This window comes from Notothenia rossii, assembly GCF_949606895.1.
Source record: "Notothenia rossii genome assembly, chromosome: 8".
In the NCBI taxonomy this organism is placed as follows: domain Eukaryota; kingdom Metazoa; phylum Chordata; class Actinopteri; order Perciformes; family Nototheniidae; genus Notothenia; species Notothenia rossii.
Window position 1 is genome coordinate 15482310 of NC_136906.1, and position 26380 is coordinate 15508689.

Sequence of the window (26380 nt, forward strand, 5' to 3'; positions counted from 1 at the left end):
ATATCAGGGAGAAGAATAGACATTTCAGAAAGGTGAGAATGACAGACAGATACTGAAGAACAGAGGGACATGAAGGAGAAGGTGCACGGCCGGAGTGAAGAGATGGAGAGAACCTCTGCTGCTCAGTCCCACAGTCGGGAGCTTGAAGGCCTCTCTCACCTTTCCATCAGCAATGTGCCTCTGCCTTTCATTCCCAAACTTTGGCTCAAAGGATTAGCGAGGCACACGCGCACCAACAAACGCACCGCTCAGAGCCATCCAAGCAGGTATAGGCATGCATTAATATTAACAGAAAAAGTTCTAAAAATGCGAGTGCTACACTCACAAATGAGTGTACAATTCTAGTGATGTACACACACACACACACACACACACACACACACACACACACACACACACACACACACACACACACACACACACACACACACACACACACACACACACACACACACACACACACACACACACACACACACACACACACACACACACACACACACACACACACACACACACACACACACACACACACACACACACACACACACACACACACACACACACACACACACACCTGAGTCATCTTTCCTGGGTGGTCCTCCTGCGCAGATAAGGCAGGCATGTTTCCCTAGGGTGAAGTAAAAGCAACAGAGGGCAGGAAAAAAAGCAGAGAAGAAAGAAAAGAGGGAATAGAGGGAGGAGGAAAAAAGGCCAGGGGCCTCTTTAAACTTGGTGTTTTGTTAGGAGCCGAGCTGCTCTTCATGTGCGGCGGGGCCTTCTATTTGCAGCGTGCTGTCAGAAGTTTCTCCCAAAGTCTGGATTAAAGAGATCCTCTAATGACACTGAGGCTGGACGACTTCAGACAGCAGCGAAAAACCTCACACTGCAGCGCCTCCAGCCAAGGACACACACACAACCACACACACAAGCGAAAGGGTAAGAACAGAAACAAACACAAGGGGCACGTAGCACACAGACATACATAAGCAAAGAGACAATGCCCACACACACACACACACACACACACACACACACACACACACACACACACACACACACACACACACACACACACACACACACACACACACACACACACACACACACACACACACACACACACACACACACACACACACACACACACACACACACACACACACACACACACACACACACACACACACACACACACACACACACACACACACACAGCGGCTTTAGAAGAACAAGGTGCTGTGTGTGTGTGTCTACTGATCTAATAGTAAATAATAAAGGAGGTGCTAACCTCAAGGAGAGGTGGATGGCCAGAGAGATGAGCACAGACTCTCTTTTATCTGCACTTTTATCAAAGGATTGTGGGAAAGGTAGAGAAGCGAGTGTAAGAGAAGCTGTAGGAGGAGGAGGAGGAGGAGGAGGAGGAGGAGGAGGAGGAGAGAGGTCTTCTTCCTGAGGTGTTAGAGAAGTGAAACTTTTGCTTTGCTGTCTGTGTGCAGGAATAGAAAGGTGGTTTAGTGGTGGACCACTATCCCTGATATTGGTATGAAGTGACTTGATTTGGAGCTAAAGTGGGAAGCTGCTGTGATGGCGGCAGCAGCAAAAGCTCCTGAGCAGCAAACAGAACGAGTATCTCGTCTATTGCAATATGCACACATGTCGGCACAGTTATGGAGGAGCCTTTCCCAGTACTGATGAAAATAGGAAGACAATTGCCATGGTAATGAAGACATGTTGCAACCCCGCTGTGCCCGCAGGGGTAACACACTGTTCTCTATCTTTCCGTCTCTGTCTCATTCAGCTGCTGTGAGCTGCAGTAGAAAGAGAATAGGAAACAACTCTGAAATATGCACCATATGCCCTGTGAGTATTTGTACGTGTGTGTGTGTGCGTGTGTGTTTGCATGGGCTCACATACATATATTCTGTTTATCAAATAGTATATTATTTAATGGATGTAAAGTTTAGCTAAACTTGCACATACACTCACAGGCTTAAAACACTCGTCTCAAAAAGATTAAATAAAACAAAGACCCCCGTTTATTTTAGATTGGATTGAGTGTTCAGGATCTTACCAGAAAAGCACTGTTGATACAAATATTATACAAATAAATATGTAAAAAGACACGATTTTATGTGCCCGAAAAAAAGAGTGTAAAGCTAACAAAAGATATGAGAAGCTGCTACCCATCGGTACTTTATCGAAATCTGTTCAGAATGTGGTTGAAACGTGAACATTTAAAAAAAGGCGGAGATTTAGGAAAGTTAAATTGATTTCAGGTAGCAGAGATTAAGTGGACTTTCAGTATGTTATAAAATGTATCTAAATGCCATTTGCTTCGTATATCTTTTAACATATAACCAGTTCTACAGGATTTGCTAGACAGATTTATTGGCTTCAGAAATCCTTTGCGTGCATACATTACAGCGTTATTCACAAGTTTACAAGTGAGGTGCCACCACAGTAATGGCGGCTTGTCTACTTCTGCCTACAGCCTGGATTTATCTATACTTGGGATTCTTGAAAGGGGGAAGACATTAGCCCCTGATGGTTTCTTTGTAAATAGCATTAGGCCTCGGGTTTAATGAGTAATTTCCGCTTGTTGTCCGAGAATGGAGTATGTACTCTATGAGATTCCCACGTTCCCTAGCTGCATCCTGGAATGTTATCTCTCTCTCTCTCCTACTTCCACCTCCTCTGATATGTGGATCAAACGGTGCCGGGAATTTGCCCACAGCCGGAAAAGTCATCAATCAGCCAACACTAGGCACACACGTAGAGTTGTACACACACACTAACATATACACAGACCAGGCCGATTGGAGCTTACAAAGATACATACAGAGAGTCTGAGTGTAAGAGAGAAAGAGGGATCATTACCTTACATATACAGATCCTAGATGAGACATTTCTAGCGGACAGCAGTGCTAATAGAAAGGGCAAAACAGTTCTGAACTGGAAGTTGAGTGCAGCCCTGTTGACAGCACTACAGTCTTCTCGCTCCTTTTAGGATTTAAGAGCACAATGGTCACATAAGCCACATAATGGACAGCACCCGGGACTCCTCACAATACTTCATAGTTATTTTAGCTAAAACTGAGCGAGCACAATGAGAAGGTGGATAACACAAGGCTAAAACAATACAAGCAATCTCAACTTCTGTAGGCTAAATAATTTCCCCCTAACAAATTCATTAAAAAAAACATCTCACATCTGTTAACTGCAGTTTAGTCAGCCTACGCCTGAGTTTCATACCGTTTGTTGCCTTGCTAAAGTTAGCTCTGTTTATCACATTTTATTGTGTGTTGGTGTTGTTGCTCAGTGAGATTGACAGTATTACTGAGTCATTCGTACTATTTAATATATACTAAAGTAAAAAAGTGAACTGTGAAAGTTGTATTCTATCCCACACACACAGAAAACAAAGAAGTGACAGATGGCTTAAGCTTCAGTAAACAAATGCGCAGTTCAAGGTTGACACAAAGAACACGGACACGTGTTGAAGGACACAGACAGACACACGAACAGAACACACACACACACACACACACACACACACACACACACACACACACACACACACACACACACACACACACACACACACACACACACACACACACACACACACACACACACACACACACACACACACACACACACACACACACACACACACACACACACACACACACACACACACACACACACACACACACACACACACACACACACACACACACACATTGAAGCAGCTCTTTGCCTCTGCAACAGAGGGTCTCCAGCACACCTGTTCTTGATCCACTGCTGCCATTCCTTCCCACAGGCAAAGTCATCCTTTCAACCCCCTCAGAAACTAATGCATATATAACTACAGAACTACAGACAAACTGCAGCTGCTCCAGCTAGCCCCCTTGAATGTCGGCATGTTTGTGTGGCTGTGTGTGTGTGTGTGTGTGTGTGTGTGTGTGTGTGTGTGTGTGTACAGAGCCTTGTCCCTCATTACTGGTGTGCAAGCGTAAAAGCAAGAGCAAGTCGATCACATGGACTCCATCTCAATCCGACAAAGACATGTACACCCCACAATGTCAAGTGTATAAAGCACAGTGCACCTCATGTATTCGCTGTCATCCTCAAACACAGTGAGACAATGGTCACTGTGTTGCATTATGTAATGTGTCTACTGTCATTTCACCCAGAGGACACTACAACAGGACCTTCTCTTTGACTTGCTACAAGTTACTCCTGGATGGGCCAGGATCAAAAGCGTGTATCCCTCTGTGTGTGTGTATGTGTGTGAGAACATGTGGGTGTGTGTTAGAGAATGCTACACTATTGAAAGAAGTATAGACAAGGGAACTAACTCAAAGCTATGTTTGTGAGCCAGTCTGAGGGACAGAAAGATACAGCTAAAGATTTAGTGAGGCGAGAATGGGGAGATAGTATATATGGAGGCCGATGTATAAGAATGAGACATGAACACTAAGTTATGGATGTGTGTGCGCGCATGGCAACATTAGGCAGGCAGAAAGACAGGAAGCACTGCTGTGGGGAGCAGGAACAGCGGTGCTGATCAAAGCCCAGGCGGGTGACACTATGGGCGGAGTGCCATTGTTTATTCACCAGCCACCTCTCCCTTTTGGCAGGGCGAGGTGAGCATGTGTGCTTGTGTGTGTGTGTGTGTGTGTGTGTGTGTGTGTGTGTGTGTGTGTGTGTGTGTGTGTGTGTGTGTGTGTGTGTGTGTGTGTGTGTGTGTGTGTGTGTGTGTGGAGACAGACAGAGAGTTTGAGACAGAAACAGTTCGAAGATACAGAGTTGGAAAGATATAGGGTGTGAGAGAGAAGAGAGAAGAGACAAGGCCTGTGTGTGTGTGTGTGTGTGTGTGTGTGTGTGTGTGTGTGTGTGTGTGTGTCTTTGTACCTTTCTCTTGGCAGGCTAATGTGGGCTTGAGTTCTGTCAGATTTGGCAGCTGCACATTTCAGGCACACTCTCTCTCTCACACACACAGGCAAACACACTGCCTGTGCACACGGCCACACACGCACACATCGTGTACTAAAGTAATCCCAATAACCTCCCTATTAAACTTCACATTCACCTCCACCCCCTGCGTCTCATGAAGGGAAAAAAACATCCAGGTTTTAGACATTTTTCCAAAAAACCACATGTAAGAAAAACAGATGACATCAGGAAGTGAATAATCCTCTCACCTAAACGCTGGCTATGTCCCAATGTGCTGCACAGGCTTCCTCTATATTGGTTCCAGTTCCCCTTAACTGATATGAAGAGACTGGACAGATGAAAGCAAACACACTTTCATGTTGCTTTCACCTTCGACAGTCCTTTGACACAACGGCCTGGATCCAGAGTGCTTAAACTGCCCACTCCTGGCTTGCCCATTATGAGATAATTGGTAACCTAAATATAACTGGCTGCAATTCCGATTGTGATATCATTCAAAGGCAACAAAGGTAGGAAGTAATGTGAACAATTGGAAGGGCAATTTACATGTTTCTCTTTATTTGTTATCCAATGTGTGAAATGTCAACTTCCTGTTCCTGATTCATGGATGTGTTGAGGTTTAGTCCACATCTTTTTGAATTTCCCACTCCACTATATTCATGTGTGAAACATAAAAAGCAAAACAAGGAGCTAAAAGAGGCTAAAACTTTGAGAGTTGGGTTCAACAGTACAGGAAGCCCTTTCATAGAAAGAAAAGGTAATTTATTTGAAAAGTTAATGTATAAAAAGTATCATATTGAGCTATAGGGTTAAAACAGATCAAAGTTACTTACTGTAGTGCCCAAAAGTCTTTCTGCTCATTTATCTCAACAGGCGATCGCACTAGCTGCACACGTCACGTCTGCAACACACACTATTTGATTTAGTCCATTTCCTATTAAAACTGAGAAAGCCCTGCAATACAAGTATACACCAAGCAGGCACCCACTCAAGTGCTTATTCCTACATGAACACACACACACACACACACATTCAAAAATACTCCACCAAAAATGTCACTTATACATAAAAACCCAGATAATGAGCATACTTAACTGTACTACGTTGTTCTAAAAAAGGGCTTTACGAGATGCAACGGTCTCCGCGGTTAACACCCATATTTAAGAAGTCACAAGTACAGTAGAGCCACAGAGGGAGCTAAATTCAGGAGAAATGGCTGAACGGGCCTGGCGATGAAAAAAAAAAAAAAAAAAAAAGGGACATCTGATCCGGTGCAGCATGCATTCTGAACAACTGTTTTGGGATTATCCCAATTCAAATGCGCGGCTAACTTTGATGTTATTTTCTTCCCCTCCCATTGTCTGAAGCCCCTCGCTCTCTTCATAATCCGAGCCCTTTGAAGTGAGCAGCATGGAAACAATGTCAGCAGGCGACACACTCCCTCGATGGCCCACTGACAGCTCTCCGCCATTTCTTTCAGGCTTTTTTGTCTCTCTCTCTCGCTTTTCTTCCCTTGTCCTTCTGTTTGCTGTCTCAATCCTCACACTTCCTCCACCCCTTTGTTGGTTCTTCCTCTCTTTCTTCCCCTTCATTGTGCACCATCTCATCAATCTCCTATCCCTCTTCTTTCAAGTTTACACCAAATATTTATCTTATTTTTATACTGTTCTTGCTGTTTGACAAATCTTACCTTCCTCTCCCCCATTGATTATTCCTTCCACTCATGTCTGGCCCTTTAATAAGCATTCAAACCATTAATTGAAGTCTCATTAGCGGGTGGTTAACACAGGGGGGATCGTAATAATGAGGATACAGATAATGGAGACAGAATGCCTTTGTCTGCTCCCAACACAGATGCCAAGGCCCGTGACTTGTAACACAGCGTACAACGGGGGAGACAGTGTGTGTGTGTGTGTGTGTGTGTGTGTGTGTGTGTGTGTGTGTGTGTGTGCGTGTGTGCGTGTGTGTGTGTGTGTGTGTGTGTGTGTGTGTGTGTGTGTGTGTGTGTGTGTGTGTGTGTGTGTGTGTGTGTCATGGTATAGTTAGATTACAACAATATGAACAATCAAAGCCATAGTTAGTGCCACCAAGTCTACATTAAACACCATTACATAATAAAAAACACTTTTATTTAAGATGTAATGTACATCAAGTGTAAAAGCCGGCCCACACTTAAAGATTTGTGTAGACAGACACCACGAATACTGACGTGATGACATTTTCATGGTTCCCCACAACACACAATAGGATAGAAGATTACAATGTATTTAACATGTTTAATATTTACGATTTTGAAATATCGTCTTTATGCTCATGCTATATATACACCCTGCCCAAGTATGTGTAGCTGCATCATGGTGAAATTAGGTTTCCGTCGTTTTTAACGAGCAAACTTTAAAAAGTAATCAGCTCGTCTTTCCCCGCTTAAGATAACTTCCTGAAGCTTTTTCTTTTTAAATGTTGAATGTGTTTCTGAATGAGTGACAAAGAGATTCTAAAAAGATCATCTGGACTGAATGACTTTGGCCACATAACCACTACCAGCCTTTACTGTCAATCATATGGATAACAACAGACATTTCAGGCATTAGGTGTGCAGCAGGTCCAGTGCAGGCCGGAGCAAACTGACATTTCCGAGCGAGGGGGGGTGTGGGGGGGTGTGGGGGTGGCTCACAGATCTGACTCCTTACTATATAGGCAGCTGCGAACCACAAACAGACAAGGTTGTGTTTGGAAACATGTCCTGATCCTAGACACAACAACTCTTTATTTAGGGAGCCACACCCAATCAACTGCCACCGTGTCCCAGTCTGGTTGCTAGGGCAAGAGGCAGAAACCTGCGAGTCCCAATAAGAAATACGCACAGAAGAGGAATATCAGGAACTTCTGTTTTTATCTACAAAAAGCGTCACACTGTACGCGGCAGTCACACACTAGACACAGTGCAACTTTCCTGAGCTACCGTTGTCACATTAAATGACTGAACACTGGCGGGGAACAGCAGACATATTTATAAGATTCAGCCAGACACAGAGCACACAAGCCACTTAAAGACACTATGGAGTTTGCAGCTAGCCATAAAGATGACAGAGCGTGTGGATACAAACTGTGACCTTGCTTCAACAAAAGAAAAGCGACCTGTGTCTACTCCATAAAAGTCAAATCCAGACAAGGCTTTTTTAAGGATGTAGTTTATGGACGCCCCCCGTTCTCTTAGTCTAAAGGTTGTCGTTTGCAGATGAACACTACATAAACCACTTACACAGGACAGGAAGTAGACAAGACTGCTGGGAGAATAACGAGATAGGAAGATTAGAGAGATGGATAAAATGGCACCTTGAAGATTGACCAGAGCTGGTGCAGATGCTGGCAGCCATACAGCTTTGAATCCCCCACATTAGATGGGATAGTGTATGTATTATACAAAAGAAAGCAATAGTTACTCACTGCTTGATTCTAAATATATGTATCTATATAAAACATGTGGGAAAAAATGTGGGAGCATTGAAAGAGGCTTACATCTATTTAAATGTTATATTGCTATCGACATGTTTTGTAAGACTTGATTTCTTTTTCAGGAAAGAACTTTGTAACCTTGATAAGAAAAGTGCTACGTACAAAAATATCAATATCATATTACAATATTGCAACATGTTGCTCTGATTCATTACTACAATCATAAATGAAGTTACTAGGGGTGCCCACACTTTTTCAGCTTGGGAGCTACTTTTAAAATGACCACGCCCAAATGATCTACCTACAGGGCCGCCCCTGCCCAACCTGTGTGTCGTGAGCGGGGGGGGGGGGCTAGTGGACTAAACGGCGGATAGACTGGCCCATTTGCGCTTCAGATGAAGAGGTGAGGCCCCCTCATAGCGGCATGAACCCGTATGGCACGATACAACTCAGACTGACTTACTTGTACGTCAATCAAGTGGCAAATGCCATAGTAAGGGTGGATGATAGGCTAACTTTATATATAAAAAAAAAAAAAAAAAAAAAAAAAAATTCTTTTCTTTTCAATGCCATGCGATCTACCCACACTACTCTTGCGATCGACCGGGATGATATGGGATACTTTATAACACCATTGCTCTTTTTTTCCCTTAAAGTTTGTATTTCTTTCCAGTGTCATTATGTCTTCTAATATTCTTGGGGCTGCTCTTCATTTTAGGTGCTTCTATTAACATATGCTGACAAAACTTCAATAATGGAGTAGTGTCACTCTGGACTTTACACCTAATGAGTCATTAAGGTTCCTATGACAATGTTGATGAATGCAATCAATTGCATAGATTCCTAAGGGCCCGACACTGACCTTGTTGGCTCGATCGGCGTGGTGATTTATTGTCCTCCTCTCCTCATCCCATCGGACATTGGACTCCTCCAACTGTTTCTCCATTGCTTGCTGCTGACGAACAGCCTCCTCCTTCATGTAACATAAAGCTGTCTGTAGCTCCGCAATTAACTATAGATGAGAAGAGACACAAAATAAAATGTGACTTTTACATTTTGAGTTGGAAAAGGATTGGCAGAAAATCAGCAGATGGAGAACTAGCCACATATTGTTATACCCAAAAAGAAAAAAATATCTGCAACACGCCTATCTGCTCTTGGGAAAGTTTTCCCATTGCCTAACAAGCTCATGTGTTTTACGAACTTTAAAACAAGATATAAACTAAAAGACCAGAGTGCAGAGGAAACCTGTTGCCAGATGCAAAATGCAAAACAGGTTGACTGAACCAAATGTTGATTTGCTTTATTTCACTTGTCTCAGAAAATGACTCGTATCAGATGGAAAATGCTTTCGTCATGCTTTTGGATGGCAGTGACAATCACTTTGAAAAACACTTTTTTTTTCCCCAGTCTCATGTCTTTTTTGAGACAAGACAGAAGACACAGAGAAAGCAGAGAGAGAGCGAAAAAGAGGGAGGTTAAAACAAAATAGACAGGAAGGAAAAAACAACTTCCTTTTTGAAGAGCGGAGTGACTTTGTGTTGGTGAACTTGCGGTGCACACCAAGATGAAAAGAAACTGGCTCTGCTTTGAAATCCTCCAGTCAAGAATTAACATTCTATTTAAGCCACTGTCAGGGAAAGGAAGAGAAAAGATGAGAGGGAGTAAAAGAGAGAGGAATGGAGAGAGCAGGGGGGAGAGAAAGAAAGAGAGACATAGGTAGTGGGGGGGCAGTGCTGCTGCTTGCTTTGGGCTAGACAGATAATTGTTTACCATGTTCAAACTCAGGACTAGCCCTGCTGGAATCTGTACATTGTGTGGGAGTTAGAGTAGCACGGGTCGAACACAGATAGACAGAGGCAGGGGGAGAGAGAGACGGGGAGAAAGAGAGAGAGAGAGAGAGAGAAAGAGAGAGAGAGGGGGATAGAGAGATGAGAGGGAGATTAGGCTTATTTTGTCAGCAGGAAAGCCACATGAAAGCAACAAATGACACATTATTATGGGAACATCATTTCTGGGCGTAATAATTATTTCACAATATGGATTTCCTGCCCTGCTGGTCTTCAGCCCCAGGCGGTGGCGGCACTCTAAACATGTGAACTCAACTGTCTGTCTTGTTATTCCTGTACATGTACACACACCACAGCACCTTTCTCTGTCTGATAGCCAGCCAGACCTTTTAAAGTCTGTAATTGGTCTGGTTAGACTTGTTTGGCATCTCTTTAGGGCTGAAGGCAGGCTTACCTCCCCACGAACCAGAGGTTAAAATGTGGAGATCAATGGGCGGGTCTGATGCCTATTCACCAGAGATAATGAATAACGTATGCTCTAAAACAATGGTTAAAACAGAAAAGAAGATGCTTTGCAATAATATATGAAAAGAAAACACTGAATGTATGAAATAATCACAACCTCTTTATTGCTGCATACACCTCACATTTGGCGAGTCTTTTAAATAATGAGGTGAAAACTCATCGTGACAGACAAATCATCAGTCTTCCTTAATGGCTATGCATTGTAACAATCTGCTCTATACCAGAAAAGTGGAGCAGAATAGTAAATGAATCATTTAGGTAAATAAAACTAATCTGCAACATTTCTGAAATGATTTCCCACTAAATTTCAATATTTTGTAAGGAATTATTTGAGAGACTAAATGTAGTTTAAATAATAAAATAATAGCAAAGATAATGTATTGTCAGTCAATAACAAGGTATGTTATTGTTTAGTTAACTCTCAGTGATGACTTTATCACTTACAGCACATTTAGTCATGAACTTATGTTTAAAACGTTAATGTTTATTTAAAACTGTAACGGACTTTCACATACATATCACCAAATCAAAACATAAACACATTAGAATGAATTTATCCTTGTGTTTCAGAAGTCAAATATTCACTTCAAAAACATTGTTTTGGTCTCCACATACTCCTGAGGGAACTATCTGGCTCTTTAGCTGCCACTATGTTAACTATGTTGTCTTTGTCTGCTAATTAGTGTTGGGCAAGTAGCGTACAGATCTTTTTCACTGAAAACTATCTCCTGCTATAACTGGAAACGACACTGATGAGAGTAAGTACCAGTGAATTTGCGGGCTGTAAACCCAAAATGAAGCGTGAATAAACAGTAAAAGCTGTGTTGAGCCGAAGAGTCGGGCAATGATTCTCTAAAGCTTCATCCCTACATTCGAATAAATACTTTAACAGACCCTTTTTGGTTTATACATGCCTAAGAGGTCACATGTGAATAATTATTCAGAAACAAATGAGTTATATTTGCATATGGAGTGAACTTCAACCCATTTCTTTCAGAACACGCACTGTGCCTCCCATGGCAAATTCCCTTCCACCTCCTACCTACATTACTCCCACGGTGAGACGTTCAGGGATAAAGTAATGATCTACCACCCACTGTAGCCTGATCATTAAGTGGGGGAAGGGAGCACAGCCCTGTTCAGTTCACAGGTCACCCAGGAGGACCACTCACAGCCAGACGCTTAACACACAGGATTGGATTGGAGAGACACTAATTAGGAGAGTGTGTGTGTGTGTGTGTGTGTGTGTGTGTGTGTGTGTGTGTGTGTGTGTGTGTGTGAGAGAGAGAGAGAGAGAGAAGGAGAGAGGCAGAGAAAGAGAGACAAAAGCAAAGATGTAAGAGAGAGGGATGTGTGTGTGCATGCATGGTAACATATACCCTTATGGGCTGTGTCTCCAGACCCCTCAGGATAATGTATGGCGTGGTATGTTTTTAATTGGGTTATTAGCCATGCAGTTGGGCTGAAGAGCGATGCCCCCTGTCAGACACGGAGGGGTTAACAACTGGGGTTAGCCTTTGAGGTTCAAAGGCCTCTTGTTTACATTTGACTGAGCTGCCCCAAGGGGTAGGCAACAAACCCCCCCACCTGTTCCACCTTTTAAAACAAAGCCAGCGACAAATAGTCTGCATTAATCACGCTTATTATTAATGTTTGCTCAAAATCCCTGCACCTTCAACGGAACCCTCTGCATAACAAACACACTTCCTCAAAGGTGTTGTATTCCGGGCAACAGAGACTTCTCTCTAATGTCAGAGAGAGTGTTGTTTGTTGAACCCGTGCCAGCTTCGTGTCCCCAAAACAGAGGATTAATCACTTGTTGCTTTGTCTGTGGCGGCGCACCGCTCCGCCAAAGCGGGCAAACATGGCTGAACTTTCGCACAGCATCCGACTTCTTTTGAAGTCGAGCATTGTGTAACCTAATAAGCTACCGTTTTCTCACAACATCTGCTTGTCAACCCCGCTTTCAACTCTGAGCCTTTGCCAGCCAACCCAAAATAGGGGGATTTAAAAGAGGAGAAGAAAGAAAGCATAACAACAACCCCCCCCCCCCCCCTCCCTTTGAATCTCCTCTTCGGGTAACGAGAAGCAATTACGGCCAAATGATTGTGATATTTTACCCGGCTACATAATCAAGAAAACTCTTTTCTTTTGTAATGTAAACACTACTTAGAGGAGTTTGGGATCTTTTAAACTGATGAGGTTAAATCTGCCTAAACTTTTGGAGACATTTTGCTGAATGACAGAATGTGTCCTGGGAAGTTAAGAGAAATAATTACCTCAGTTTTAAATTGGCTCTGTCTAAGGAGACAAGCATAATGTGAAACACATGGCCCTCCATTGGAAGTGTGGACAGATGATGGCTGAGGCAGAGAAGCAGATATGGAGATGACGTAAAGAGGCATTATAGGGACGGGAGAGAGGGTGGAGGACAATTATAGTGCGATTAGTCCGAAAGGGCACAAATGCATCAGTGTCACTCAGAGGCTACTTGCTAGCACAGTGAGCTAGCTAAGTATCAGTAGCTCCTATGATGGACAATGAGAGCTACAGCGATAGCACACGGAAAATTATAGGCAAATAATGTTTTCTTCTACAGTACATGTTCTCAATGACGTTGGGGTTTGCTGATGTTAAATACAACATAAACGTAAAGAGGTAAAGAAGGATCAGTAACTACCTGCTTGAGAGTCGTTTTTTTCTTTTGTAAACTAGGTAGCAAAGCAATTTCCAGTGCACAGAACAAGTGTGTATTACAAAAAGTGCTTAACACGAGTAAGGTCAAGCATTGGTTGAATATTTATGTAGCATGGTTAGATTTTTAACCATTGGGGATATAAAGTCATTTCTGGCCACCTGATGAAGGTAAGCCTACCATTTACTTTTCTATTTAACTAACTAGGAGGGCCCCTTGCACAATAGCACTTGATTTTCCAGTTATCGCATATTGATAAGTGCAGCATGAAGGTTAACTATTTGTTCTATAAAGAGATCCAACCTATCAGTATAATACCAGACAGCCTGTCCTGACTTCACACAAATCAGGAGGGCCTTTCTCCTCGGTAACACCTCTGGACATAGGAGATGAGACGGAACAGGAAGAGCACAGAGAAACACCTGACAGCAGACTTTTTTCTTTTTATAACATTTCCTGTGTAGATTTATTTGCCCGAGTTCTGCACAGACCTTTTGCTAGTTATGGGATGTGTGTGTTCTGCTTAAGGGTAAAGCACAAGGTGGATTGCCGTGTGTGTAAGAGTGTGTGTGTGTGTGTGTTTACATATATGCTTCCTCACCTCTCCCATGAGTACATTTATCCAATCTTTAAAGCGTCTCAGTTGAAAAAGAGGCATACACAATGAAAGAGGGGGAAAATGAAGGGTAGAAGAGAAAACTGATTACCTGGGCAGACTTGGCGAGCTTCTGACTGTACTCCTTCTCAATCTGCTTCAACCTGCTGTTGGCCTGCAACATGAAGGGAGAGGGGAGTGTGAGAAAGAGATATGCAGACAGACAGATAGGGAAACAAAAAGAGAGAGGGTTGTGAAATTGAATCTTCTGTTAGGAAGTGCACACACACACACACACACACACACACACACACACACACACACACACACACACACACACACACACACACACACACACACACACACACACACACACACACACACACACACACACACACACACACACACACACACACACACACACACACACACACACACACACACACACACACACACACACACACACACACACACACACACTCATGTTGACCTCTGCCTCCTGGCAGTGTGTCCCGGCGGCACCGGCCTGTGGCCCCTTGGCACAGCGCCAGTCCAAACGCTCACGTGTGCCAGCAGGTAGTGACGGGCACGGTGCACAATGGGCACCACTCCCCTTTGATCCCATGCCAACAATTCATCACTTTACAAGAAGGGGGGCAGGCGGGGGAATTAAAACGTTGATGCCAATTAGCTATAGGGAGAAGAAAAAGAGAGATGATCGGTGGAAGCTGGGAGACACAACACGGCGGAGATGGAATGGGAGTGAATGGGGATTGTTGTTAGGAGTTTATTGAGCGGCGCTCGGCTCTTTGTTTTCAGTCGTTTCTCTATGGGAAGCTAGCCAGCTGGAAGCAAAGACTGCGAGTGTCTAATACAAGATCTGCCTCCGCTCAACTAGCTGTGTTGTGATGCCAGAGTTTCAATGAGAAGCTGAAAAGTGGTGTGAGATAATTAGGTGTGAAGTGCTGGAATTCGATGGGGCTGTCGATGGCTGCCTGTACGCACTGTGAAGAGCACTGTAGTTAAACTAAAGCTCAAAAATAATGGGGGATTTACAGTAGGTCATTGTTTGAAAAGCAGGGTAGTTTTGCACACAATGTACACAATATCTGTTTTTTGTATTACTGCACATATTTTATTTCATTATATTTCAATGGGAATACTGCTATATTTCTTTTTTAATGTGATTATAGCTTTCTTAAAATAGTTCTCTATCTGTGTTTTGAATTTTTCTTTTACTTTTATGTATGCACCACAACACCAAGTCGAATTCCTGGTAATAAACGTGTTTATGATTTTTCTGGGGTTGTGGATTAACTTAGGCTATGCCATTGATGAGCCAGTGATAAACAACAAAGAAAAACACCTCTATGGTTTTAATTCTTAGTTAAAAAGTAAAAAAGAAAGTGGGAAAAGTATCCTAAAAACACCAGGCATGGAGAAATGTATTTATAAATGTCTTGAAATGCTGTAAACCTGATTCATACACAAAAACGCATACAGCGACCAACACACACACCTGCTTGACTCTCTCGCCCTGACAGCCACTGACAGACGGAGAATCTCTAACAAACACGGTTTCATTGAACACACCCGACGCAGCCATCAACACCTGAGCTGCATTTGGACTCTGCACCCCATCCAAACACTTCCTGACAAACACCGCCGCCCGGCTCTGAGCGGACACACCTGTCACCGCAGAAACACAGAGCCGTCACCAAGGATACCAGCCTGTCTTCCTGCGCCAGGGCTCTGAGTGGCAGCCCGCTCGTCCCTAGGGGCCCTATAGCAGCTGATGAGAGAGGGGGAGACAAAAGGAGGGTGTAGAAGAGGCGAGAGAAAGAACTGTGTGTGGGAGAGGGGCGCAAATCGAGTCCTTCAATGTTTTCTTTTACAGCTGACACATTGGTTGTCTCCTTTTAATCCTGCCGACTGCTCCATCCTGACTACAGCTTAGTTGAAGATACTATCGACTACAATCTTGGGCGAAATATTTCATAAAAATAACCGAAAAATATGTTTTTCTTAAAGTGGTAGTAAAGGATGAGACTTCAATGTGTCTCAGTAGTGAAACTGTTAACATCAACTAAAGTTATACATCAGATTCACCATTGTAATTGACTGTGAGGTAATGAGGTGTGTGTGACTCTCTACTGTAAATGACACACGTGAGTGTATTCGTGGAAACATATGGTCATATTGAGATGCAGACAGGTTCAGATGTTTCATAAAAACATAAAGGGCTTGCTACTAGCCTATTCCTTTTACATACAGTCACTCAGGGGGGTTTAGCAGGAAGCATTGTACCACATCATATATTATACAGCGCAACAAACACACATTCAAAATGGCTGGGAATAGATGAATATGTGGATAGAACATGCAATGAAAAAATAGCCTAGCAGAACTGTGACAAATACAAAGGGAAAATCAGAGCTAAATTAAAAGCCCAACCGTGTGTGTGTGTGTGTGTGTGTGTGTGTGTGTGTGTGTGTGTGTGTGTGTGTGTGTGTGTGTGTGTGTGAGTAAGTACTTTCAAAGAGACTACCTGTGCCCTGCCAAAGGCATTTTTGTGCTGAAGGCACTTTGAGGCTGTATCAGGCTCTTCAATCGCCTCTTAATCCTAGCTGTGTGGAGTGCGGCTGCTTTGAAGTGTGTGTGTGTTTGTGCATGTGTACTTGTGTGTGTGTGTGTGTGTGAGTGTGTTAAAGAGAGTGGAAGTGGATCTGAAGGCAAGGCATGCACCGCTTACCAGAACGTAATTAATAATCTGCAGTGGGAACCAGGCCAAACACACACACATAGACACATACGGACATGTGCACACTAAAAAGACAATTGACAGGAGTGGCGGAAAACGTGTGACAACTTTCTCACACACACACACACACACACACACACACACACACACACACACACACACACACACACACACACACACACACACACACACACACACACACACACACACACACACACACACACACACACACACACACACACACACACACACACACACACACACACACACACACACACACACACACACACACACACACACACACACACACACACACACACAGTTTGATCTGTCAAAGGGAAATTTGCTTAAGGTGTAGAGTCTCATTTTCTTTGGAATGGACTGTTGTATTGTTGCTAAAGGAGGAAGAAACCAAGGTTAACATTTCTCAATAGAGTAAACATGCCAACACATGATAACTTACGTGTGTGTGTGTGTGTGTGTTTGTGTGTGTGTGTGTGTGTTAGTTAAAGTCAGTATGCCTGTTTTCAGAATTTCCAGAATCTGTTCAGTGCACTCAATAGTTCTGGGCAGGATATTGCCTCCATATGGCATTCCCCCCCCCCCCCGATATGTTTCCAATCATCTCACATTGCTAAAGAGCAATTATGGTTTTCAGTATCTTCTTAAAGCTGAACTGAAACTGACGTAATGGCGATGTCAATCTCCACAGAGAGAACGAGCACAATGTGACACGCAACTGACGGGTTATTCGGTAAAGAGCATGGAAGTTTCTAAAGTGATGAAGAATGTCACACATCACGCTCTAACGGTTTGAACAACAGCTGTGTATTGAATAATAGGGAGGGTTAGTTTCTTTGCAAAAAGAACATGATTTGATAGAAAAGCTTTTCCCCATTGCTCCGCGAAGCATTCCATTTTAGTGGCAGCATTGTAAATTCACAACAATCCTCTGTTCAATACGTATGTCTCTCAGAACAATTATCATAAGAAGTCAATCTGCCAGCGAGGGAGAACTGGGAGATGTTGTTTGCTCGTTTGTCTGTAATCATTTCTGTCTTGCTGCGTTTGCCTGTGAGTTTGCGTTGGAGAGAGTGTTGGTTCGGTAATGACAAGAGACTTTATTTCCATTTCACAGTTTGCCATCACTGCCTGTCAGTACTGATTCTCTTAATCCCCGCTGCTCACTGTCAGTGCAGCATCACAGGAAGTACAGAAATAATGCATCACGCAGGCATGGATACACAGATAAACATACACACAAGAATCAGTATGTTCAGTGAGTACACACTCAGCATGATCTCGGTATCAGAAAACCAATTACATCCATTACCATCAGCGTGAGTGGGATTAACAAACTAACCCAAATCAGAAGGTCAGGGAAAAGAAAGGTAGTTTGAGGTTGTGAATGCCTCATGGGTGGAGTCGCTTGTGGAATCGCAGATTGCTTTAACATAAGCAGGTGGACCGACTTTCAATCACAGAAAAGGTAAAGTGTCTAATTTATGCTTTTCTGTGTACAGATTTGTGTGGACCATTGACATTATTGTTAAAGGTGGGGTAGGTAAGTTTGAGAAACCGGCTCGAGATACACTTTTTGTTATATCCCATGGAATGCTCTTAACATCCTGATATCAATGAATATCTGAAGTGCTTTGACAACAAATGTGTAGTAACTTCCATCTGTGGAAGCCGTAGTACTGTAAAAAGCACGACCAATCAGTTTAACCGGCCCGGCTAAAATAACTGGATGGCCTACCTGCCTGTCAGCCTTCCATCTGTGCACAAACTTATCTCGTGCCCTCATTGGTCACGTGCTTGTTTGTGTGTGTTGGAGGAGGGGCTCTGTAAGGAAGTGGCAGATTTTTTTCCAGTTGTGTATTTTCAAATTCTAGCGCACTCAAGCTGGTTTCTCCAAAATCACCTACCCCACCTTTAAGCTATGACAACCATATTTATGCTAAAGGTGATTTTACTGGTCGTTGAACTCTGATAGAACTGTGATGAAATTCTGACTTCCTGCCGAGGTAGACCAAACTCGCATCGATGTATGCCTCCATCCCCACTTTGATCAGTAGGTCTGCCTGATGTTCAGATGTCGGGTGAGTTGAATTGGGAACCCAACCCAAAAAAAACAGAGCCCAATATCATCGTATGCCACTTAAAACTCCACTTCAAACCAAAGTGTAATCTATAGCGTGCAACAAGATGGGAGCTGCCTGACGCCATGTTTTAATGCGATTGAGAAAGTGTGTCGCTTCCCTCCCTCTTTTTTGGATGACTTCAAAAAGTGAGCATGGGAGCTGTGTGATGTTTTTTTGGGACGGCAGAGCCTTTACTTTGACTCTTTCATCTGCTGGGTGACGCACTCTCTCTCTCTCTCCGCCGCGGGGCCCGATGGTGCGGCGCACTGAGGAAACGAGGAGCTCAGACAGATCTGCGCATGTTCACAAACACACAACATATGTTCACACACAAACGCTTGAATGTGTTTTTGTGAAGCAAGCTATGATGTAAACATAAACCAATAGCAGTCACATTGATCCAATAATCTGAAAGCCTTACACTCAAATGTCTGACTCTCTCGCCTAAAAGTCTGATCCTATGCTTTGCCCCCCCCCAATCTCTTTGTGTCTCCCATTTAGTGTGTTAGTGTGAGGTGGATTCGGGCCTTCTTTGATCATCCCTCAGCCTATGTTTCTCTCCTCCTCTTCTAATCCATGACCAACGGAATAATGTGATTTGGTATATCTCCAAATGGCAGAGGACCAACCTAATAAGTCAGCAGTGACAGTGGGCAAGAGAGAAGAACAAGACGTGGCTACCACAACAACAATAACAACAACAACAACCTCGTACCACCATCTTCTGGCTGAGAGAGAGAACGGTACACACACACACACACAGGAGCTGAAAATCAAAGCTAGTGTCATTTTAGCGGTTTAGATGCTAAACAAAATGTTGTCAAGTGTACAATAATAATGTATTCTCTGTGGTTTTAGAGGATATACAGGTTAAAAAACTAATTCACAACACTGTTTCATCCTTGCTTGTGGTCTCCCTGTGTCAATGTAAACTGATTTCAAAAGTACACAGGTCAAATCAACAAGAGGTAGCAGTGATCCACACATATTGATCCACAGAAAAAAGGAAGCCCTGGAAACAACAAAGCCTGGGACCATGATCAGTCAAAATTCAGCAGTGTGCAGGTTTTGCACGAAAAACATTTTGGGTGGTCCATTCACAAATGCACACAGCTCTAAATATGGATGTGAAAGCAACCAGAACACATCAAAACACATTACGATCCAATCAGTGGAAACCACATGTAAGGATGGACAAGGTTGTGTCCACACATGGGACGTAGTGTGAAAACAGATGCGTGTCCGGCCACATGAAAAGAACGCCCGGTCAGCTTTCTGCACAGCACTACAAACAAACACAAATGGATTTCCTTTTCCTAACAACTTAAATGAGGCTTTGAAGCCTTTGCTAAGGTTATACACTTCCCCTGGATTCACAGTTTCCAGCTGTGTGACTGATCACAAACAAGTGTTTTCTTATCTAAGCGACCATCAGTATCTAGTCCATAAGAAGTCATAAAAAAACAAAATCATGTACATTTGTTTGTATTAGATGTTGTTTGTAGCCAATGCTCCAAAAGAGCATCAGCATCTACTCAGACAAGCGGTGTAATGTCATCTAAAAGCCCTTTACAACTGTGTCATTTTATAAGTGAGTAACTTATAACTTCCTGACTACTATACCTGCTCATACACTGTGAACAGACAAGTTGGAACTTCTAGAAGAACAACATTTAAAGAATTGCCCTGTAGGACAAACAAAAGCAACTTCAAGACACAGACCCTCACACTCCAGCTTCCTAATCAACCTGTGTGTGTGTGTGTGTGTGTGTGTGTGTGTGTGTGTGTGTGTGTGTGTGTGTGTGTGTGTGTGTGTGTGTGTGTGTGTGTGTGTGTGTGTGTGTGTGTGTGTGTGTGTGTGTGTGTGTGTGTGTGTGTGTGTGTGTGTGTGTGTGTCTAAGAAGAGACTTTCCAGTGAAGGGACACACATGGGACAGGGCCAGAGGGACATTGGGTGTTGTGACACAGGGAGCAGGAATTGGCCACTGCATGCCAAAAAGCTGCTTCCTCATTGGCTGATGTTTGCCTCCAGGTGGTTTTGTCACACTTGGTTAGTGTTTGATGAAATGCCCTCGCCCTTTGATCTGAAGTGAAAGTAGACATGTACACACATGCACCTGAAAGTACTACAAATACACACGTGCTTTCCTTTTTTTTTTGGAAGTGCATGGTGACATTTACAGAAGCAATTAAAAGCCACCAGAAAGAGGGTTTTTAAAAATATACAAAAAGTCTGGAGTGCATGTGCCAACACCAAATATATATAAGTTTGCGCTCTCTTTATGACACACTCAATTATGCACAAACACCTGGGTCCACACAAACATATCAGGCAGCATTTGCACATGTAATCTCCTCACGGCAGATCAAAAAGCCATGCTCTCCAGACTAAGAGAAAATATGAATGCAAGGTTCCAGACGTTATTCATTCCCTATTTGATCTTTTGTCTTACAGTATCTCAGATCTCTAGGTTTGACAAGCAGGGAGTGAGTATTATACAGCTGAGTGAGGTGAAGAGGTCAAACAGAAAAACCTTTCATCCACTTACTATACTTAAAGCTAATTATACACACTTACTGCAAAAGATAACCTATGTTTTATGTGGTAGGTATCATGGCAGTTGTGGAATAGGTATTCAGAGCCTTAACTGGAGTAAAGGTCGCACTACACCAATGTAAACATTACAAAAAGAAGTATAAATAATAGCCGCAAAATGTAGTTTTTTTTACATGTTATTGACATAAAATCATCTGACAAGTTGAGGTTAATATATACATATATGTATATGTATTGGTGGACCTTTTTAATAACTCATAGGCATCTGAAATGTAACCCAGACTAAACAGACGTGACTTTTTTACTCAAGTAAAGCACCGAAGAATATACTTCTGTTAGTACAGTGCTTGGGGAAATATGCTTAGTTACTTTCCACCACTGGATCATGTGTGGTGTGAGGGAGGCCGGATTGCTGCTCACTGTAGCCCAGAGATGAGGCATCTTTATCAGGCACAGAGGCAGCTTCACAGGCCCCTCAGTGGAGAACGGAGATTGGGAGGTCTGGGTTTGTGTGCGCGACACACACACACACACACACACACACACACACACACACACACACACACACACACACACACACACACACACACACACACACACACACACACACACACACACACACACACACACACACACACACACACACACACACACACACACACACACACACACACACACACACACACACACACACACTTCAATAGCAAGCAGACTAAACCCCCCCCACAGCTTCTACTCAGCCCACCTCCATCACTTTTCCTTCTCAGCTCTTTTCTTTTTGGTGCAGCTCAAATCTTAACGTCTGATCTCCTCTGATTTTCTGTTTCTCATTATTTCATTCCAACAGCTTCGACAGTCTACTCCCAAAACATCCCTCTGTATCCCTCTCTCCTTCTCTGTCTCTCCCATAAACGCATGCGTCTTTGATGGGAATCCATTCATGGATTTAATGGATTTCTCTGGCCTTTTTTCCAGGATCTGGGAGATGTGTTAAAAAAAAAAAAAAGCTGCCCTCTGCTTCCAAGAGTATGTTGGACTGCAGAGGACAGCATTTCTGTGTGCATCAAAAGAATGAGACATTTCAGCTCACAAAACAGGGCGAACGAGTCAATATGGATCTGAAAGCTGGCTGACTTCAATCCCACGTGAAAAAAAACAGGGCACAAAGAAGAAGTGAAACTTTTCCCCAATCCCGAGTCTAACTTGGACACAGATAAGAAAAAAAAAAGCAAAGCTGTTTCGACCTTTTTGTGATTTTTTTTGTTAGAAGAAATGTACTTTGAGCTGACAAGAAGGGACTGAGAAATCATTAATCTCTTTCATGAAAAGTGAAACTAGCACATTTCTTATAGTGTTATCAGTCTCAGTTCAACATATAGCATCACTGCTTTGAATCCACTCCAGATTCCCCGACAACTGTGGGTCATTTTTCCCATGGGAGAGGAATTAAAGTGAGCCAAAACAGATAAATCATCTTTCAGTTGCAAAACAGCCTTCTCGTATCCCAAAATGAATTAAAGGGACTGATAGGAAATAGCGTCATTTTCTTCAAACGAGGATTACCCTGTAATAAGCACACTCTTCTCCTGGGATCCCTCTCCCTTCAGTACCCCAGGTTCTGTGTGCCATATGGAGCCAAAATGGCCGGCTGGGTGCTTCGGAGGTCCCTGCATTCCGGGGCTAATGCTGCGCAGCTGGGGCGGGCTGGTGTCTAATGAAAAATGCTCTCTTTGATGGGACCTGCAGAGGGATTAGGTTCTGATCAACACCACCTTAGGTCAGCTTCCTGCTAGACCAGCACAAGATTATGGGTGATTTCAAAGACGGGGGTCCAGTTTCTGTAGTGGCCAGGGAAGCAATCAAAGACAGAAAGAGAGAAAGAAAGGGACAGGAAACCTCAGAAGTTCTAATTAAAGCACTTCCTGGTTCTCAAAGATAGCAAAACGTAAAGCTGGGCAATGTCCGTGGTTTTCACTTTGTGACTGTCCCTTAAATCCCCGAACGATGAAAAAGTGTATATCCCATGACGGTAAGAGGGTAAGGCAAAGTTCCATAACAACATTAGGGATGCATAACTATCTGACGCAACACTCTGTTTAGACTATCTATGACGGAGTAAAAACCTTTAATAGTAATTTGACATGTTTTTTTCTGGTGTTTACGAGGACATTTCTCAATCAAGTCTTTGAGTCTGTGGGTAAATCTTAGAGGTCACATGTACAAAAGTTTAACCCCATCTTGGATGTGCAAACATTAAGACGTACTGATCTGTAAAACTGAACCGGCGGCTGTTGCGAACCCGAGCAAGCCTTCTTTCTCTGGGGGCGGTCAAAGCTAAGCAGGTAGAGTGGGTTGTATCGGTTCGATCCCCCGCTCCTACTGTACACATGGTCTGGTGAAACACTGAACGTGCCTTGTTTGGTAGCTTGCTGATAACGTTGTGTGGGAGAATGGGTGATCAAGAGTTATAAAAGGCTTCGAATAAAAGCACTATACAACAAGTCCACATCAAGCATACACTCACACTCAATCTGTTCTCACTGTCTGCACTGATTTGAAATAATAGCTTGATAGAGACAACATTTTTCCAATATCCTCTGACAAACATCTATTGGAGAAAGAGATATACAAAGAGGCAGACATACAGAGAAACACTTTGAGATACAAAGAAAAAATACAAATTATTTATTGCCTGCAGAAGGACATTGCTAAAACATACAATAACAACACTTCTCGTGGTAATAGCAGCTGACTTCCCACAGGCTGAAAGGCAACCACAGCTGTATGCAGGAATAAACACAGCTTTTCGTCTTCTGCCCAGTGTTTTCTACCTAATTACTGGTTCAAGGCTATTTCAAACACGAGCGCCATCCACTCTGTTTTGTGAGAAACTGCTTGTGAACTGAAGAACGTTTCACATGTTATGAAACCTTAGTTTGAAATGCATTTATCCACAGAGGGAAGTGATGTGATGTGTTTCATGAACCCCTTCACCCACCTTCTCTTGAGCCGCGTCCTTCTCCTGCTGGTGGCTTTCCTCAAGGTCGCTGCGGATGCGCTCCATGTCCGAGCGGAGCCGGTCCAACGATGCCTCTCTGTCCAGGAATTCTCTTTGTTTTTCTCCCTCCCGGAGTAACGCCATCTCAGCCAACTGTTGCTTGTGCTTCTCATTGGCTCCATGGAGATCCTCACTTAGACTCGACAACTGAGATTCCAAATCTGAAATCGTCTGCAAGGAATTGGAAATAGAAATGTACAGTCGTGTAAATTTAGATTGTACATATATGCACACCTTGGTGCATTTGTAGATGATTAGGAGTCAATTTCAATTCAGATGAAATGTTCTGATTTTTTTTTTATGAATGTATGTGATGTGTATAAATGGTTAGGCTATAATATAAATAATATAAATCCTATAATAGATGGATGAACTCAGGCGATTTCTAACAAACATCAGTATGATTTCTGCGAAATGGCAAGATGGGTGGGAAGGGGGAGGGACAGGGTGGGGTGGGAAAGGGATTCCCTTTATTTTAACTTTTTTGTCTTATTATCTATATAATTTGTATTTGTGTATATAAGTCCGTCTGTGAGGGCAACAAGAAAACAAGAAAAAGTTGGTCACAAAAAAGAAAAGAAATGTACAGTCGACTAAGATAAGTGATGGTAACCATTCATCAGGACATGGTATTTATATCTGTCACTGACACATGAGGTTCTCCATTTCCCTCATGAATATGGGAGAAACAAGGAGAAAAAAAAAGAGTAAATGATGTGTCGTGTAGGGTGATAATATAAAAACAAATAAACACAGATACCACAATGAGAGATGCTACAACAGGCAGATGTTAAGAAATGCTCTGTATTGATAGGAATGATTAAAAGGATGCTGCAGAGAGTTTGAGTTTCACAGACATGCTGAAATGTTTCTCTTTTTCACTCCTCTAGCAGGGGCTGCTGTGATGGTGAGACCTCTCTCTTTTTGAACTGCTCAGCCTTGACTTCAATCAGAAGAGCTCTTTAATAGTGCTGCCAGTGACCATCAACATTATATAGCAGGAAGGCTAATAAGCCAAACCCCACAGCCTCTGAAACACCAGAAATAAGACTGGTCTGACACAAGCAATGACACTCAATCTCAGATAGATTGAAGAGTTTAGGATATGCAAAAAAGAAAAGAAAAAGAAGCTTACTGTTTTGACTAAATTGCCTCACAGTTTGTTTGATGAAGGTTTATTGCCTAAAAACTAAAATAATTCTTTTTTTAAAAGTATTTTATTTTGAAAAGTGAGATAACCATGCATATTTTTGTAAAGTAGGTTTGAGTGCTATTAGAAAAACACTGTGAAACTATCATAACTTCTATTCAAGTAGATTTGCACATAAACTGTGACTTTAAAGTAGCCGCCAGAAAATGTGTAACGTTGTGATGTGTCACAATTATACTACACTTAGGTAGAACGTGGCACCCCAGTTCGTTACAGTCATTCCCCGGCTGAAATGACACAGAGAGCAACAGATACAGAAGACCTGGAAAAACCGACCAATCAGAGCAGAGTAGTCTTTTTTGGAGTGTGTCTTAAAGAGACAACGCTATACTAGAGTGTTTTTAATGTATAACTATTACATGTATAATCAGAAAGAGAGTATGAGGATAATTATGTGGTTCTTGATTATTTAAGCATGTTAAAACGTTCAGGTAGAAAAGCCAACGTTTTAGCTTAACTTGTTAAACCCCAAGGTCATTTTTTTTCACGACACTGTTTCTCAGGGGATCTTAATATTTAAGAACCTATTAATGTGTTATACCAGATTAACGGAAATAATATGGAAAATCCACCCAAACGGCCCCAGAAGAGGTTTTTTTTTGCTAAACCTGTCTAAAATGGTCAAAT

The 26380-nt window shown here is 42.7% G+C and overlaps 1 protein-coding gene across 3 annotated transcripts in view; it reads right to left on the reverse strand.

The window, feature by feature from the left end:
• cep112 (centrosomal protein 112) overlaps positions 1-26380 on the reverse strand; it is a 101458-nt gene that overhangs the window by 14326 nt on the left and 60752 nt on the right. For all 3 annotated transcript variants that reach the window (XM_079646488.1, XM_079646487.1, XM_079646489.1), the window contains 3 exons: positions 24484-24714; positions 14136-14198; positions 9281-9430 (listed from right to left, as the gene is read on the reverse strand). In XM_079646488.1, the coding sequence (XP_079502614.1) occupies positions 9281-9430; positions 14136-14198; positions 24484-24714 (444 nt within the window). The remainder of the gene's footprint in view (positions 1-9280; positions 9431-14135; positions 14199-24483; positions 24715-26380) is intronic.